At 36.2% G+C, this 18,308-nt stretch overlaps 1 protein-coding gene across 1 annotated transcript in view; it reads right to left on the bottom strand.

Annotated features, from left to right (window-relative positions):
- Positions 1-18,308, bottom strand: part of LOC124614628 (4-aminobutyrate aminotransferase, mitochondrial) — a 107,160-nt gene that overhangs the window by 65,159 nt on the left and 23,693 nt on the right. The window contains exon 5 of the mRNA XM_047142959.1: positions 15,223-15,421. Within this exon, the coding sequence (XP_046998915.1) occupies positions 15,223-15,421 (199 nt within the window). The remainder of the gene's footprint in view (positions 1-15,222; positions 15,422-18,308) is intronic.

The raw sequence follows: 18,308 nt of genomic DNA, 5'->3' as shown, positions 1-18,308 counted from the left end.
TTATACTGTCATCTCTTTGGTGTTCAACTGTGAATTTTATGTTTTCATGGGAGTTGTTGAATAACTGGTTCAACTAACTGATGTCATCTTTAGTGCCTTTAATTAAAATGATGGTATCATCTATGTACCTGTAGTAGTAGATGATATTTTTGAGAAGGTGGTGATTGGAATTCAGGATTTTGTCTTTTAAGTTACTTAAAAATATTCTTGCTAGCAATCGAGAAAGATCTGAGCCCATTGCCAGACCATCTGTTTGTTTGTAGACTTTATTGTTAAATTTAAGATAATTGTGTGAAAGTGTGAATTCAAGCAGGTCCATTAGTTCAGTAATGTGAGTTGAAGGGATTTTTTTGTGCTTTTGCATGTTGGCATTGATTATATGTAGTGTGTGATCTACTGGCACAGAGGAATAAAGGTTTTGTATGTCAAATGAGGCAAGTGTGGCACCATCAGGTACTTCTATGTTTTTGACATGTCGTGTAAATTCTGGTTTATTTTTACGTGTTCTCTCATTATTGAATGTGTATGCTTCTTTGAGAATTCTGAAGAGCATTTTGTTGAGTTTGAATGTTGGGCTGTTCCTACAGTTCACTTAAGCCTGATGGGGGTCCCATTTTTGTGTATCTTTGGTTGTGATCTAGGGCAAGGTGCTTGTGGGCTCAACCATCTCCTTTAAGAAGCAAAATGACAGAATAGCAGCGTGCCACAAAATTAACGAAATCATTGAAAAGGAAACTGCAAAACCATTCCCAGCATACAAGAAAAAAGAAGATGCCCTTACACATACCATTAAGACTAAATTAAACATCAATAATGCAATAATTTTAAAAGCTCACAAGGGTAACACAACTGTTGTAATGAACAGAGCAACATATGTAGAAAACACTTTAGACTTCTTCCAAACCAATGACATAATAGAAATACATAAAGATGCAACAGCCAGAATACAAAGAGAGGTTAAACACATTTCAAACAACATCAACTTTCTACTCACCATGCAACAAGCAAGAAACATTGTAATAACGAGCACACAAGCACCTTGCATCAGATCACAACCAAAGATACACAAAAATTGGGATCCCCAACAGGCCTATAGTGTCATTTCAAATAGGTACCCCACTCATACAATTATAGTTGGTGATGACTTCAATCTACCCTCGATATGTTGGTAAAAATGTGTGTTCAAAGTAGGTGGTAGTGATACGAGGTCATCCAGAATCATACTGAATACCTTCTCAAAAAATTATTTTGAAAAACTAGTTCAGGAGCCTTCTCAAAGTGTAAATGGTTTTGAAAACATGTTTGACCTTTCAGCAACAAATAACCTGACCAAATAGCGAACATCGAGAGAAAGATACAGGGATTAATGACCACAAGGTGGTAGTAGCTAGAGTGAACACCATAAAATCCAAACTTACCAAAAATTGACACAAAATACATCTATTTAAAAAAGTAGATAAAAATTCTCCTTGACTCTTTCCTAAGAGACAGTCTCCACTTCTTCCAACATTACTATTTTAGCATAGACTAGATGTGGTTAAATTCAAAGAAATAGTATTAATGGGAACTGAGAGATACATACCAAATAAATTAATAAGGGATGGTAGTGAACCTCCATAGTACACAAAACAGGTCAGAACACTATTGCAAAAGCAATGAAAAAAGCATGCAAAAAATATCAAGATTGGCAAAGTTCTATAGAAGCTCCAAATTTAGTGTCAACTTCAACGTGAGATGCTTTAATAGTTTCTCTGTTTTTAAAACTGGCACAAAACCCACAGAGAATCTGGTCGTATGTAAAGTATGCCAGTGGCAAAATGCAGTCAACACCTTCAATGTGCAACAGGTAAAGCAGAATTACTAAACATGGTTTTCTGAAATTCCTTCACACACAAATAACTTAGAAATAGATATGGTCAGTGTAGCGAAGCAGTTTAAACACTTAAGAAAGGCAAGGCTTCCAGTCCAGATAGTATACCAGTCAGTTTCCTTTCAGAGTACGGCTGATACAGTAGCTCCATATTTAGCAATCATACCAGGTGTACCGGTATGAAATGAGCGTTTTTTTGTGAAAATGAAACACTAATTTTGAATTGAAAAGTAAAAACATTATATTCAAAGTACTGACCATTGCTTTCTATACATTTTGACCACCTTTCTGACAATTTGTGGACACCTTGCCAAAGAAATGTTCGTCTTTTCAAGCAAACCAATTAGACACCCAATTTTCGACTTCTTCGTAGGAATCGAAGTATTCCTCAGCCAATGCATGTCCCATTGATGAAAAAAAGTGGTAGTCGGAAGGTGCCAAGTCTGGTGAATACGGCGAGTGAGGTAGCAGCTCCCAGCCAAGTGTTTTGATTGTATCCTGAACCAGTTTTTCTTTGTGTGCAGGTGCATTGTCGTGTGAAGAAATTACTTTGCCATGTCTTCTGGCCCATTCTGGTCTTTTTTCGATCAATGCATAGTTCAAATTGATCATTTGTTGTCTGTTGTGATTGGTATTCACAGTTTCATCAGGTTTTAGAGGCTCATGATACACCACACCTTTCTGATCCTACCAAACACAGAGCATTGTCTTCTTGCCAAATCGATCTGGTTTTGCAGTCGATGTTGATGGTTGTCCCGGATTAACCCATGATTTTTCCCCAATTAGGATTCTTAAAATAAATCCATTTTTCATCGCCAGTAACAATTCGATGCAAAATTGATTTTCTTTCATGTGTTTGAAGCAAAATTTGACAAATGGTTTTTCAGTTTTCATCTGTCTTTCATTCAATTCATGTGGCACCCATTTTCCGCACTTTTGGATCTTTCCCATAGCTTTCTAACGGTCAGAAATTGTTTGTTGTGCAAAATTTAGCATTGCTGCCATTTGCTTCTGACTCAAAGTAACATCTTCATCCAATATTGCTTGCAATTCGGCATCTTCAAACTTTTTTTGGTGGTCTTCCACGTTCTTCATTTCTTACATCAAAATCATTATTTCTGAACCATTGAAACCATATTTTGCATGTTGCTTTTGATAGAGCATGATCGCCATACACCTCAACAAGCATTCAATGTGACTCTGCAGCACTTTTTTTCAAATGAAAACAAAAAAATTAATGCTTTCCGCAAATCATCACTTTCTGGTACAAAATTCGACATTGTTAACACGATGAAAACATATGATGATGATTGTTCCATGACTTGATGTATACTACATATCTTTGACAGATGTCATACCAACCTAACAATAAAAAATTAAGGCTCGTTCACAACAAATGTTCCCTATCGACACATTTGTATCTTGTATTTGTATTTATTTATTTATTTATTTATCCTGTGTATCACATATTGTACAAAGTACACATGATATAGGACAAGTCACTTTTCTTAACAAATATGTAGTTTGGAGAAAAAGAAAAATAGGCAATGGACTGCCATTTAAAAAAATGTACACAAAATTGTTCATTGATGAATATAGTAACTTCACATACAGAGAATACAAACAATTTACATGGGGAACTAAGAAACATGTAGGCAATGTAGTGCTACTTTAAATTTACATAAATAATCACTGAGATTACAGAATAGTGAAAATGTCAACTGGAAACACAACAGAAGGACAATGTCATTTAAAAACTACATTAAACATGAAATTAACATTGAGATTTCACAGACAATTAAGTTTTAATACTAATAGAATGTGTACTTGTACATTCAAAAAGAGAGTTAAAAAATTTTGGGAAGTGAAACTGAAACGTAGTTGTGTAGAGTAGAAATTAGGTTATTATTTTGCCTATAGAATGTTTTACTCTAATCACGGTATTTTACAAAGAAACTTTATAATTTTTCATTACCAGGAATTCTTGTACTGAATAGATACAGTGCTTTGTCAGAAATGCCTTTAGTTTATTTTTAAATATTGGATCTGGAGCAGTTTTTATTTGTTCTGGAATTTTATTGTGTAATACGACACCCAGATGAGTTATATATTTTTGGTATGATGATGTCCTTGAAAAAATTTGATGGATATTAGATTGCCCTCTGGTATAATGAGTGTGTATATCATTGTTTTGGATTAATTTACCTGTTCTTGAGAGGTATTCCCTGGTGAATAGGATTGTTTCTTGAATGAATAGGGATGCGATGCTTAGAACATTAAGTTTTATAAATTGACATTTACAGGATTCCAGCTTTTTGAGGCCACAGATTATCCTCAGTGCTCTTTTTTGTAGTTTAAATATATTTGTGCTGCGAGTTGAATTTCCCCAAAAGATGATTCCATAGCGGAGCAATGAGTGGAACTGCGCATGGTATGCTTGCATTAGTGTGGATTTACTTGTAGTAGATTTTAGTATTCTTAGTCCATAGCACAATGATGAGAGTTTCTTTGATAAGTTGTTTATATGTGTGTCCCATTTTAAATTTTGTTGGACCCATAGACCCAAAAATTTTATTGCATTTACATTTTCAATTTTATCATTATTTAACTTTACTTGGATAGGTTTTTGATTGGATGTGGGAATTAGATGGAAGTTGATACATACCGTTTTCCCACTATTAACAATTAGGCCATTTTTGTTAAACCACTCAGAAAGTTTTTTCATAGAGTTATCAGATATTGTCTGAAGGGATTCAGGGCTAGATCCAGTCAACACTATGCTTGTATCATCAGCAAACAGGATAGTTTTTTGTGGGCTCATACGTTCAACAAGATCATCTATGTAAATGAGGAAAAGTAATGGCCCTAGAACAGAACCCTGGGGAACACCATATCTTATTGTTCTTTCCTCCGAGAGGAAAACTGTGTTATTTTATTCTGTACATTAATATCGTATTGAAGTGATACCTTCTGTCTGCGGTTTTGTAGGTAAGAGCATAGCCAGTTGTGAGCCACATCTCTTATTCCTCTTCTTTCCAATTTAGCAAGCAGTATTTTATGATCTAGTACGTCAAAGGCTTTAGAGAGATCTAAGAAGATACCTGCAGCTATATTATGTTGGTCAATTGATTTCAGTATGTGGTCCAACAGTTCAAAAATTGCTGTCTGGGTGGATAAAGATTTACTAAAACCATGTTGTTGAATGCCGATTAGTGCGTGGTTTTTTATGAAATTTATAAGCCTGTCATAAAAAAGTTTTTCCAGGATTTTTGAAAAGATGCTTAATATGGATAATGGTCTATAATTGGATACTAAATCAGGGGAACCTTTCTTTAGTAATGGTGAGACTTTAGCTATTTTGAGAGCGTCTGGAAAAATGCCAGTTTTTAATGATTGGTTGTAGATGGTTAATAATGGCTTTACTATATTGGAAGCACACACCTTTAATATGAGGTCAGGTACTTCATCATAGCCACTAGAGATTTTATTGGGTAACAATTTTATTATGTTCCTAATTTCATCAGGGTTTGTTTCATAAACAAACATTGTAGCATTAGTGCTGTTTGACGTATTGGTGGAATTGAAGAACAATATCTTGCAGTTTGCCTGAATGAGATCTTCTGCTAGTGAGGTGAAATATTCATTGAACTTGTTTACAACTGTGTATGGATCTGTGACCTTAGAGTCATTAAGTGTTAGAGAAATGTTTTCCTTTTTAGGTGTTGAACTACAAGTTTCTTTTTTAGTAACTTTCCACATAGCTTTCATCTGTTTGAAGAGTTTCTTATGAAATTGCATTCCATAAAAGTTTTGCCTGTCTAATCACTCTAAGATAAGTTTTTTTGTAGGCTTTACAATAGTCAGAAAATTCTTCAGTGACTATGTATTTTTTGGAGCAATATTGGAGAAATCTGTTTCTCTCACTAGAAATTTTGATTCCTTTTGTTACCCACGACTTTCTATTTTGATTGCTTGAAGTTTTTGTTTCAAAAGGAAATGCTGTATTAAAGTAATAAAGGAAGGTGTTATGGAAGCTTAAGAACATATTATCAACAGTTGTTTGCATGTAAACACTGTCCCAATTTTCCTTAGCTAATAGGAAGTTAAAAATCCTAATATTGTCATCTGAAAAGTTTCTTCTTTGAAATACTTTTTTGGGCTGATTTTACTATTTTCCATGTCAACGCTCAGTAGCTGAGCATCATGGTCACTGTATCCCATGCTCAGTACTTCACCAGTGAATTTGTAACCAGTATCAGTTATGAAGATTTGATCAATTATTGAATCAGTATGCTCTGTTGATCTTGTTGGAGAGTGTATTGTGGGGATCATATTAAAGGATTTGATCAAGTTTAGCATTACTGTTTTTTGATAAATCAATGTTAAAATCGCCACAAAGTATTATTCTAATATTTAATGAGCTGACACTATTCAGCAGAACTTCTAATTTGGTCATAAAATTTGGAATATTACTACTTGGTGCTCTGTATACATTTATAATTATATAGTTTAGTTCAGGCAGCTTAACCATAGAAAGCTCAAATTCCTTATCTTCAGATAATGAAATCTGTTCATTTAGGCCTACCTCACTGAATTTTATCTGGTCCTTTACAAATATAGCAGTACCGCCATGTGTGGAGAAATTCCTACAATAAAAGCTTGTTAATGAGTACCTTGGAATAGAGGTTGATTGAATTTCTTCTTTAGACAACCAGTGTTCGGTAATACATATTACATCTGATTTATTTGAGACTGAAGTAACACTTCCAGCATTTGAATCTTATTTCTGAATGACTGGACATTATGGTGTAATACAAGAAATGATGGACTTTGTGACTTTTCAGTTAAGGGTTTAATTAATTTCTTTTCTAAAGGTATTTCTGACACAGCACTTACCCTAAAAAATTAGCCGAGATTTTATTTTTGTGTGTGGCTTCTTGCACGCAATTTTCAGTAGCAGAGATGGTTTTGAGTGGTTGACACAGTTCTGCTTCCATCAAAGCTTCTGTTTTTGGCCTAAACCATTTTGTAATTTGTGGTTGTTTGGCGATCTTGATACTTGGGGCTGATTTCTTCAGGATATGATTTTGGAGTTTTTCTACTATTTGGTCTTTTCCTAACATATTTAAATGTAGTCCATGAGCTGTATGAAATCTTCTTCCTAAATTGTATGTATCAATTATCTCTACGTTATGAAATGTAGAACATATTTCTGATATCAGTTTGTTTGCAATGTAAATTTCTTGGTTGACACAGGACCAGGAAGGCAAATCATAACAATGAGGAATGTTAACAACGAGTACATTTGTATGTAATAGGTTGTTTAAGCATTCCTTCATTTCTTTTGCAAACCCTTTTGTTTCATTCCTATATATATCGTTTGAACCACCTAGAAGCATGACAAAACCACAATTACTTAAGTGAGATACATCAGTAGAGTTTGTTAGTTTATTTACCTCACAAAACTGCGCTCCTGGCTTCACAAAACCTGTTACCATTAAATTACATTTATCTTTCAATAGTGCTGAAATTCCACGTCCATGACTGTCACCAAGCACACAATTTTTTTTGTTTATCACAGTTTTGGGGCTAGAAGATTTTGAAACGTGTTTTTGCTGTGTAGATATATTCTGTTTTTGCACATTCGGTAACCTTTTTTGATAACTATGAACCTGTGTTAACTTTGCGGTCTTGGGAGCAAATTTATTGTATGCAGCAGAAGTTTGTTTTTCACAATGACCACCGTTTTGTAGTAGGATATCGAATTTGTTTTTTTTTGAGCTATTACTGAAGAAGAAACACTATTTACAATATCTGGACACTTTATTTTACACAGACTCTGTTGTGTAGGTTCCACATTTTGCTTAATAACAGGCTTTTCTTTCAGATGGTGCACCATTTGATCTTTTGTAGATAGGCCTACCGTTTTTTGGAGCACGGCAGGAGAATTTATTACTAAAGACAACGAAATGATTGCGCTATGGTTTGCATTACTGGTACACCCAGAACGTGTTGGAAAACTTGAAATGGCGACGGAATCATCGGTTACTGTGTACAAAAAAATGGCTCTGAGCACTACAGGACTCAACTGCTGAGGTCATTAGTCCCCTAGAACTTAGAACTAGTTAAACCTAACTAACATAAGGACATCACACACATCCATGCCCGAGCCAGGATTCGAACCTGCGACCGTAGCGGTCTCGCGGTTCCAGACTACAGCGCCAGAACCGCGCGGCCACTTCGGCCGGCCGGTTACTGTGTACACTTTATTTCTATCGAATTCACTTACGCCCTGCTTGCCGGTTTTTAGTTTTCCATGATCATTTTCAAGACATTTGAGTCTATCAGCTAACACTGTTTTCTGCCAAGGATCTGCGCACAATTTCTTGCAACGAATTAATAGTTTCAACTAGTTTTGCTTTGTCAGGATGGACTTCACATGTTACACACTTACATTTTGATTTGGATGATTTTTCACTGCAGGTTTTTTGCGTGGCACTAGACTTGAAACTTTGCGAAGCACTTTTGTTGATCATCTTCTTGCTATTGATGCCGGATAACATTTGAAAATCCTAAATAACTGGAGGCACAAATTCACAAAACTTCTCAATCGCCGCCATCTTGATGCTCATTTCATACCGGTACTGTTATACAACCACTCAATCATAGAAGGATCAGTATCTAACAACTGGAAAGTTGTACAATTCACACCAATACCCAAGAAAGGAAATAGGAGTAATCTGCTTGAATTACAGACCTATATCACTAGCATTGATTTGCAGTAGGATTTTGGAACATATTTTTCACTTTAACATTATCACCTCGAAGAAAACAATTTACTGACAAATAGCCAACAAGGATTCAAGAAACATAGATCTTGTGAAACAGAACTAGTTCTTTATTCTCATGAAGCAGCGAGTGTTGCTGATGGGGGAACATTAAATTGATTCCGTATTTTTAGATTTCCAGAAAGATTTTGACACCATTCCTCATGAGCAACTTGTATTAAATTGCATGACTATGAAGTATCGTCTCAGTTGTGTGACTGGATTCACAATTTCCTGTCAGAAGGGTCACAGTTCACAGTAACCAATGAAAAGTTATTGAGAATAACAGAAGCAACATCTGGCATTCCCGCAAGGAAGTGTTATAGACTCTCTATTTTTCCCCAATCCACATAAACGGTTTAGGAGATAATCCGAGCAGTCCTAGTAGATTGTTTGCAGATGGTGCTGTTATTTACCATCATGTAAACTTCACCAAATGATCAAAACAAAATGATTTAGACAAGACATCTGTACGGTGCAAAAAGTGGCAACTGACTCAGTCATGAAAAGTGTGAAGGCATCCACAAGAGCATTAACAAGAATTTACTAAATTTCAGTTACACAATAGATCACACAAATCTGAAGACTGCAAACTCAACTAGATACTTAGGGATTACAATTCTGAGTAACTTAAATTGGAAAGGTCACACAGAGAATGTTGTGGGGAAAGCAAATCACATACTGCAATTTATTGGCAGAACACTTAGAAAATGTAAAGAGTCTGCTGAAGTGATTGCTTACAGTACACTTATCCACCCTCTTCTGGTGTACTGTTGTGGGGTGTGGGATCCACATCTGATAGGATTGACAGGGGACATTGAAAAAGTTCAAAGAGCAGCAGCTTGTTATGTATTATTGCACAATAAAGCAGAGAGTGCCACAGGCATTCTAACGGTTTGGACGGCTTAAAGTTTTGAAGTATGTATTCAAACTTCCACTTCTTTAATGAGATGACTTAATTGAGATGTTCGGCCAACCTTCCTTGGTGCTTAGCCTGCTGCTGCTAACCCTCTTTCTCTTCTTCTCTGAATCATGTTGTTAGTTACAGGAATTTCTCAAGACTTTTGCTACTTATAAAAATAAGTAGACGTACAAAGTTTCATTTGATTCAACCAATGATGTATATTTGAACTTCAGACATTTTACACAATACCACTCTTCACATAAATAAATACTGGTTAGTAAGTCTCTCTAGTGTCCAAACATCAGAAAAAAATTTAATTTACATATAAGAGAAAGTTGGCTTAATAACCATGTCCATTCTCAACATGAATCTTAACACACGTCTTCCCTTCGACAAGGTCCCCCCCCCCAACTGTCCTTTCTTCCACTACAATAGTCATGGACACTATTATCACAGAGTTACATAAATGCACTCACATCTAAAATATCATGTGTTCAAGATGGTAGAATGACAAGTGGTTCTAGAATTTACACCGAAATTCTCGAATCACTACAGTACGAGTATGATACATGAATCAGGGTGGCAGTCATTAAAACAAGGCAATTTTTACTGTGACCGGACCTTCCCATGAAATTTCAATCGCCAATTTTCTCCTCAGAGGGTGAAAAATATTTTGTTAGCACTCACCTACATAGAGAGAAATGATCATCATAATAAAACAAGAGAAGTCAGAGCTCACATAGAAAGATTCAAGAGTCTGTTTTTCCTGCACGCTGTTTGAGAATGGAACAGTAGGGAAGTACCTTAAAGGTGGATTGATGAACCCTCTTCCAGGGATTTAATTGTGAACAGCAGATTAATCATGTAGATAAAACTTTGTTCAGCTCTTCTTCAATTTCTCTCTTCAGTCTGAGGGTTTAGAAGTATCACTTAATTGATCAATAGCAAGTGGTCAAGTGCAACAATTCCAGTACAAGGATAATGGTTAATTAGAAACCCAAGAAGAATGCATCTCTTTTTGATTGTACTGTATTTTATCAGAATCTAATTTCTGCATCTTTAATTGCCTCTAAAATGCATTAATCAATTCTTGTGTTTAGTCAGATTTTCCATATTATATAGCAGACTTTAAACGTAAAGTCTCCCACAGTCTTAATTTCTCTTCCGCCATACTACTGGATAACAGTTTTGCTCTGCCACTACTTCTTGATTTGTATTTGGGAAGCTGTTGCTACATTGGGTTATTCACAAAGATATACAAATATTTTAATATGTTATTCTACAAGTAAAACTAAAGAAAAAAGTTCATATAAAAAAAGGGCCGCAAATGTTTGGTTATGGACTTATGGCTAATAAATGTTTTGCCTGAAATTTAGCAACTTCGCTAATATGTAGGCATCGCAAAACTGTATGAGGTAAAAGTAAAGCATGATTTCCATTTATTTTGTTGTTGTTGATCTGGTGAATTTAATAGAACATGTCCCAGATGTGTAACTGAAGTAGTTTTCCACAACATCCAGAGAAGCAAAGGCATAATTTTGGAATATTTTTAGCTTATTAACTACTTGGTCCAATTTGTTTTTTAAATTCCAGACAAACACACAAAGTTTTCAACAGAAGTTGCAGAGAATTTAATTTTGGAAAATGATGGTAATAACATTAACTGAAACTGTATGAATGTGTCAGATACTCTGCTTTTATTAATACCATAGCACATGTGAATTCATGTTAAACTGGAAAAAACAAAGCTTTCAATGAACAATACAGGAAACGAATTCGTTTCAAGATCGGGAAACAACCGAAACAACTCACTAATGGTGACCGATAATGACAAATTTTTCTACATTCTTAATGGAAAGTAAGCAAATTTACTTGTATAATAATCTTTGCTTCTCTGGATGTTCTGGAAAACTAGTGCAGATACACACCTGGGAGATGTTTTATTAGATCAACAACAACAAAATAAATGGAAATCATGCTTTACTTTAACCTTGTACAGTTTTGTAATGGCTTCATAGTAGCAAAGTTGCTAAATTTCAGGCAAAATCTTTCATTAGCCACCTCCGTAACTAAACATTTGCGGACCTATGTTTATATGAACTTTTTCTTTAATTTTACTAGTAGAATAACATTTTACAATATTTGCCTATCTTCTTGAATCACCCCGTATACACACTAGTGGAAGAGAAAAGTTAAGCACACAGAAGGACAGGAGGAAACTAAATGAAATTTCTCATGTTGATAGGATGTGTGATGTTATTTTGGTGATAACAAATCTGAGTTGAACTTAGAAAGAACTTATCAGTATGACATTGCACCAGCTCTGGCCTTGATGCATGAACTGATTTGATAGGGAAAGATGTCAAATCTGTTGCATCCTCTTCTAGACAAGCTGCTCCACACCTGTTGTAACTGGTATTTGATATTCTAGATACTGGCATTGGGATGGGGTTGACGTCTGAGCCAGTCCCACACACATTCTATCAGGGACAGATATTATGATCTTGTCGTCCATGATAGTATCTCAAGATCATGCAGATAGTTCATAGAGGCATATGCCAGTTGAGCATGACTATTGTTCTGTTGAGAAAAGGCACCACGATCCTGTCACATGACAAGTGTCTGCACGAGAATGCAGGAAGTCCATGACATACTGCTGCACCATCAGATTTTCCTCTGCCACTATCAGCCATGAACTGACGTCACACCCAATGGCTCCCTGCTCCTTGATGCCAGGAGTAACATTGCTGTGCCTCTACAAAACATTGGATAAATAGGGTATCTCCCAAAGTCACAGCCATACTCACCAATTATGGTCATCCAATGTAGTGCAGAACCTTGATTCATCACAGGTGCCATTTGCCAGGCATCCATGCTTCCTGGTCATGGCATCACTCCAAACACAGCCATTTGTGTGGCAGTGTTAATGGCAGCCTACACATGGAACAGTAATTCCCTAGTCCAACTGTTACTAGCCTCTGACAAATGGTGCTGGATACAACAGAATATTGCAGGGAGTCCATTACTCGTTCACAGATATGGCACACCCAGATGTGAACTGGGTTACAATGTGCTCGGTGCACAATATGGGATCCCCTCTTATGGTGATCAGATGCGTTTGACAGGAACATGTTTATCTGTCAAGAGGACAATGTGTGAGCCCTTCAACGACTACCGTAGCAGAATATTGTCAAATGATCTTTCACAAAATCTGAAAACATTTGGTCAACCCTTGAACAAGAAGCCATGCCCAGCAGTTGGAAGAAAGCACCCAACATCCTTAATGATTTGTTGTAAAATCTTAGAACATATTTGGAGTTGAAACATGAGGTATCTCTGAACAGAATGACTTCTTCCATGGCAACCAGAATGGGTTCTGAAAACATTAATTATGGGAAACACAACTCTCACTTTCTTCACATGATGTAATGAAAGCTTTGGATGAAGGTAGTCAAGTAGATGCAATATTTCCCGATTTCTGAAAAGTGTTTGACTCAACACCACATCCACGCTTATTGTCAAAAGTACAATCATATGGGGTATCAAATAAAATTTGTGACTGAATTATTTTTTGTAGGAAGGGCACAGCATGTTATCTAGGATGGAGAGTGATCTTCAGATGTAAAAGAAACTTTGGGTGTACCCCAGGGAAGTGTGTTCAGACTCTTGCTATTCATTCTGTATATTAATGACCTTGCAGACAATATTAATAGTACCTCAAACTTCTTGCAAATGGTGCAGTTACTTATAGTGAAGCACTGTCTGAAAGAAGATGCATAAATATTCCATCATATCTTGAAAAGATTTCAAAGTTGTAAAAAAAAAACCACACATAGTAATCCTGTGACTATAATATCAGTGAGTCGCAGTTGTACTCAGCCAACTCCTACAAAGACATGGATGTAACACTTTGTAGGGATATGAAATGGGATGACCACATACGCTCAGTCATGGGTAAAACAGGCGACAGACTTTACTTTGGTTTATTGGTAGAGATCTAGGGTAATAAAATCAGTCTACGAAAGAGACTGGTTACAAATCACTTGTGGCATCCACATTAGAATATTGTGGAAGGATGTGGGACTAAATAGAGCAAGCAGGGGATGATGAATGTATACAGAGAAGGGCAGCATGAATGGTTACAGGTTTGTTTGAATCTTGGGAGTGTCAGAGATGCTGAAGAGACTGAAATGACAGTCTCTTGAAGACAGATGGGAACTATCCCAAGAAAGCCTACTTCAGGAACTGTCTTTAAAAGATGACTCTAGGAATATACTACAAGCACCTACATACCACTCCTGCAGGAACTGTGAGGCCAACTTTAGATTAATTCCAGCACACACAAAGGCATTTAAACAATCATTCTTCCCACACTCCATATGTGAATGGAATGAGGAAAAGCCTCAATAACTGGTGCAGTGCAACATATCCTCTGCCAGGCACTTCGCAGTGGTTCATAGAGTAGGTTGTAGATATACAACCTTGACAGTGAGTATGCCTGCCCTCATATTCCCACGTAATCCAACATCAGCACACAGTCATAATATCTGAATGATCCACAAATCTGGATATTGCATGATCCTACAAATGAAGACCCAGAATGAGGCCCTTTTGAAACTTTGTAATGTTAGGATAACACTGTCTCACATGAGTATGCTGCATCTCTGATAGCTTCACAGTGATAACTCAGCTGGTGCTGTTCAAGTTCCTAACATGCTCTATCAGGCCCTCTAACAACACTAAACCTGAATGTCACTAACGCACTCTGGTGGCTGGTCTACCTGTCAGAGAGAACTGCATCTCTAATCGTTTACACATCTGCCAGTGATGTGTACATGTAAGAAGCAATACTGGCATATGACCATGTCTTCTGGATGCCATATATTCTTTTTTCCCATGCAGTGTATTTTATGTGCATTTCACCCCCCCCCCCCCCCCCCCCAGGAACCAATGAGTCTGAAAAGATAACCATTCTTCAATACTACATTTGACATGATTTAATTCCTGGTTAGAATCTTTTGTTGACATTGGAAGTGACAGCCATAGGTAAATAATGAAATGAAATGCAGCTCTGTTAAATCAAACTGTATGCATAGAATAAATGTTAAAAAAAAAAATATGAAAGAATCTTCAGCTCTGTCTTTTGTGGTAGATTGAACTAAATGCTTCATGTGTGTGTATCTGTATTAATATCCATGACATTAATGTCTATATATGTGGGTAATGTGACACTTTCTTCCCTGGTATAGAGCAGTGTCAGTATCAATGAAATTTTATGCACTTTGTTGTTAAATTCACCCAAAGTCAATATCTGTAACTGAGCTGACTTTTCCTACATTTTGAACACTTAATAAATGGATAGCAGATGACAAGCATGACTGTACTTCTCCACAGGATCCATGTAATGGATGTCTTAAAACTGCAACCTCTGAAGAAAATGTTGAGAAAAGCATACAATGTGATAATGGATAATCAGCCATCAAGAAGTTGTGTGAATTAACTTGTACCACATGCATAAGAAGAAAGCTGTATTCTGTTTGCTTTATACATATGCTTGTGTTTGCAGGAGGTATTACTGCTAATTTTCAAATATATTTGTGAGGCTATCAAATACCACAAACCTTTGAATGATAGAATGCTCAGCGGTGGAGAGCCAGGTGATTGATTTATCATGCAAGATGACCTTTCATCTTCAGTGAAATCTATATTTTCACCTCTCTGAGTTTTGCGATACCAGATGAAGATGTTCTTGAATGCATTTTCATTTGAACATGAACCACACATCATTGTAGTGACATGGCTCAGTCCCTTGGGGGCAACCTAAAATTAACACACAGTTTCTGTTAAACCACAAAAATAGGCAGTTTTAAAATAAAGCATCCAACTAATATATATAGTAATCTGTAAATATAAGAACAATGCTTAAATGTCCAAATAAATACGATAGCTCTATGAAATGGTGGGAAAATATTAACAGCTAAAATGAAAAACTATTATATATTCATTTTCTGACCAAGGGGCTGTTCTAACTTCAACCTCTTGCTAGTCGTGCATAAACCAAATGGTGAAGTACTAGTAGTGTTACATGCTTGGACCCGTAACCAAGTAATAGGAGAGGAAAGAGACCAATCAATATCAATGGAAGAAATTTAATGTAGATTACAGAACACTAAGTTTATCAGCAGATCATTCTAATGGACAGATACTGGTAAGTATCATTACACCCAGAATCAAGGAAGATGCAGTTTTTATTTCTGAATGAAGATCTTACCAATTTCAAGCCTTCCTTTTTGCCTTAAATGTATCAGTCTCTGTATTTATGAGAGCTCTTGATATGGCACTTGCTAAAGAATTGTCGTGCAAGGTGATTTTCTATGTTGATGATACGCTAACACTTAATGAAAGATGGGAAGCACACAAATGTTTATTACAAAGAGTCTTAGAAATGTTCCATGACAAAAAATTGACAGTAAAACTGTTGAAGTAGGCCTTTAAGACAAAAGAAATAAAATTTTAGGACATATTCACATGACTTGACCCAAACAATGTTGAAGAAATCATGTGCTGTCTACTGCCTCAAAACTGAAAACAGTCAAAAGTCCTTCCTGGCTTTGGTCGGATTTTATAGAAGATTAATACCAGGCAGAAGTATATCAAATGATCGCACATTAAATTTCTTAAAAGAAAAGACTAAGTAGGGCTGGTGTCCCAGAGGAATCAGCACCTTCAATAAGGTCAAAGAGAAAACGAGTTGAGTGAAAAGTCTGAGCCACCTTAATTTTGAGGAAGCATTTAAAATGTGTACTGATGCATTAGATTTTGGATTAGGCTGCAACATCTTTCAGGGAGGCTTCAATAGTGAAGACAAACATTACAACATCACATTTTAAAGTAGAGTCCATAATAAACATTAATGTAATAATACAGTAGCTGAAAAAGATGACTTTGGCTGTAGTATGTGGCTTCAAACACTTCCAGTATCTTTTAGCAGGACACAAAATAACTCTCAACACAGATTATCAAGCACTGGCATTTCTAAATCAATGTGGTGAGTTTTGTCCTGCAAGAATTTAATTCTGAGATTTTAATACATCATATGTCCTCAAAATGTAATACCACCAACAGAACTGACTGACGAGGAAAGGTCAAGAGTAGAAATGAGAATTTACTATCCGAAAACAGAAGCACATAAAAAGGGAGTAAAGGTAGTTGGAAATAAGGTTATGAATTTGCAAACAAAAGAGCCCAAATTCAAATTAATCATTAAGAAAAGCTGGGTGATATCAGGGGAAAAAAATAGGTAAGGAAATTTTAAAACAGTGTGTTGTAGTGGAATGGAACTATTAACACCGAGCTTGGTGTAACAGACGAAATTGTCCAAGCCCTAATTGTATACATACTAGAAGGATATGGTCACTTTGGAATTAGGAAATGTATATAGCCTTATGAGCAAAATTTACTATTTTAAAAAACTGGGAAGACAGGTAAGGAACAGCATCTGGACCTGCCTATTACGCTAAGAAGTTAAAATTTTGCTGATATTTCCAAATATAAAAGTGTATAATATTATACCAAAGGGATTGCAGGGCCTCCTAGATGCGTATTTTTTTGGTACTCTACCCAGGTGCATGGAAAAAGTAAGCTATGTATCTGTGGCACTAGCATGCTGGTCCAAGTTGGTAGCGCCATATCTAGTACAAACCACAACTACATAGAGAGTTATTAGATGCCTAAATAAGGATTATTTTGTTGAATTGCAAGTACCCACCACATACTATTGGATAAAGGACCATAATTTGTAAGCTTTGAGTTTAAAGAATTCCTCAGCAGTCAGGGCATAAAACAACTGCTAACCTCTAAGTACCATCCCTAGTGTAATCCTACCGCATGCATAATGTAAATACTTGGAAGACTGTGTCATGCCTTTTGTACAAGACAACATACAAGGTTAGCAAAGGTCAGGCGCAAGAATTTTAAAAAATCCTCATTGTGTTACATCGTATGAATAATGACTTGACTGCTTTAGAGATTGTAGGCAAGAGAGTAGTAGATGAGACGTTACCCACTTTATTGTTACGGTCATCAGAAAATAATTGTAAACATGAGTGAACCCCTCAAGCAGTAAACGCTGATCTGATTACAAGTTCAGAGCAGCGACTGACAAGGCAAAATAAAAATGTTATGGAATCTCATTATAAGAAAGGAGAATTATTTGTGGTCAACAAGTATTTAAAGAGTTCCAGGGTGGAAAAAGGAACTGGAAGTTCTTTCACCTATATAGAGGAACTTACCAGATAATAAAAGTGGCATTGGTGCAAGATTCCATGACTGTACTGCACAGGGCAGATGAAGAGGTATACTGGAGGAATTCAGACAACACCCAGTGTCACAAAAGAGCTGACAGCTATAAATCACAATGATTACACAAATTTTTATATTTTTGTAAACTCTGTATTGGTTCTAGTTTCACTTTTAGTTACAGGGAAGGGTTTCCATAATTTCTGTAAGCCTTTTATTGACATTAGTTAAGAAACTGGGGTTGTTAGTGCCTCAGTGGGGCAAAGTACTTCTAAACTATGGACATGCAGAAAGGCTACTAGCAAATCAAGGCTGACTGGAAAAAGACTGCCTTCACAACACCCAATGGCCTCTACAAGTTCAAAGTTATGCCGTTTGGATAATGTAATGTTCCAACAACCTGTAAATG

This window comes from Schistocerca americana, chromosome 1 (genome assembly GCF_021461395.2).
Source record: "Schistocerca americana isolate TAMUIC-IGC-003095 chromosome 1, iqSchAmer2.1, whole genome shotgun sequence".
Classification (NCBI taxonomy): Eukaryota; Metazoa; Arthropoda; class Insecta; order Orthoptera; family Acrididae; genus Schistocerca; species Schistocerca americana.
The sequence above is the reverse complement of the archived record's forward strand: the minus strand, read 5'-3'. Positions and strand labels throughout refer to the sequence as shown.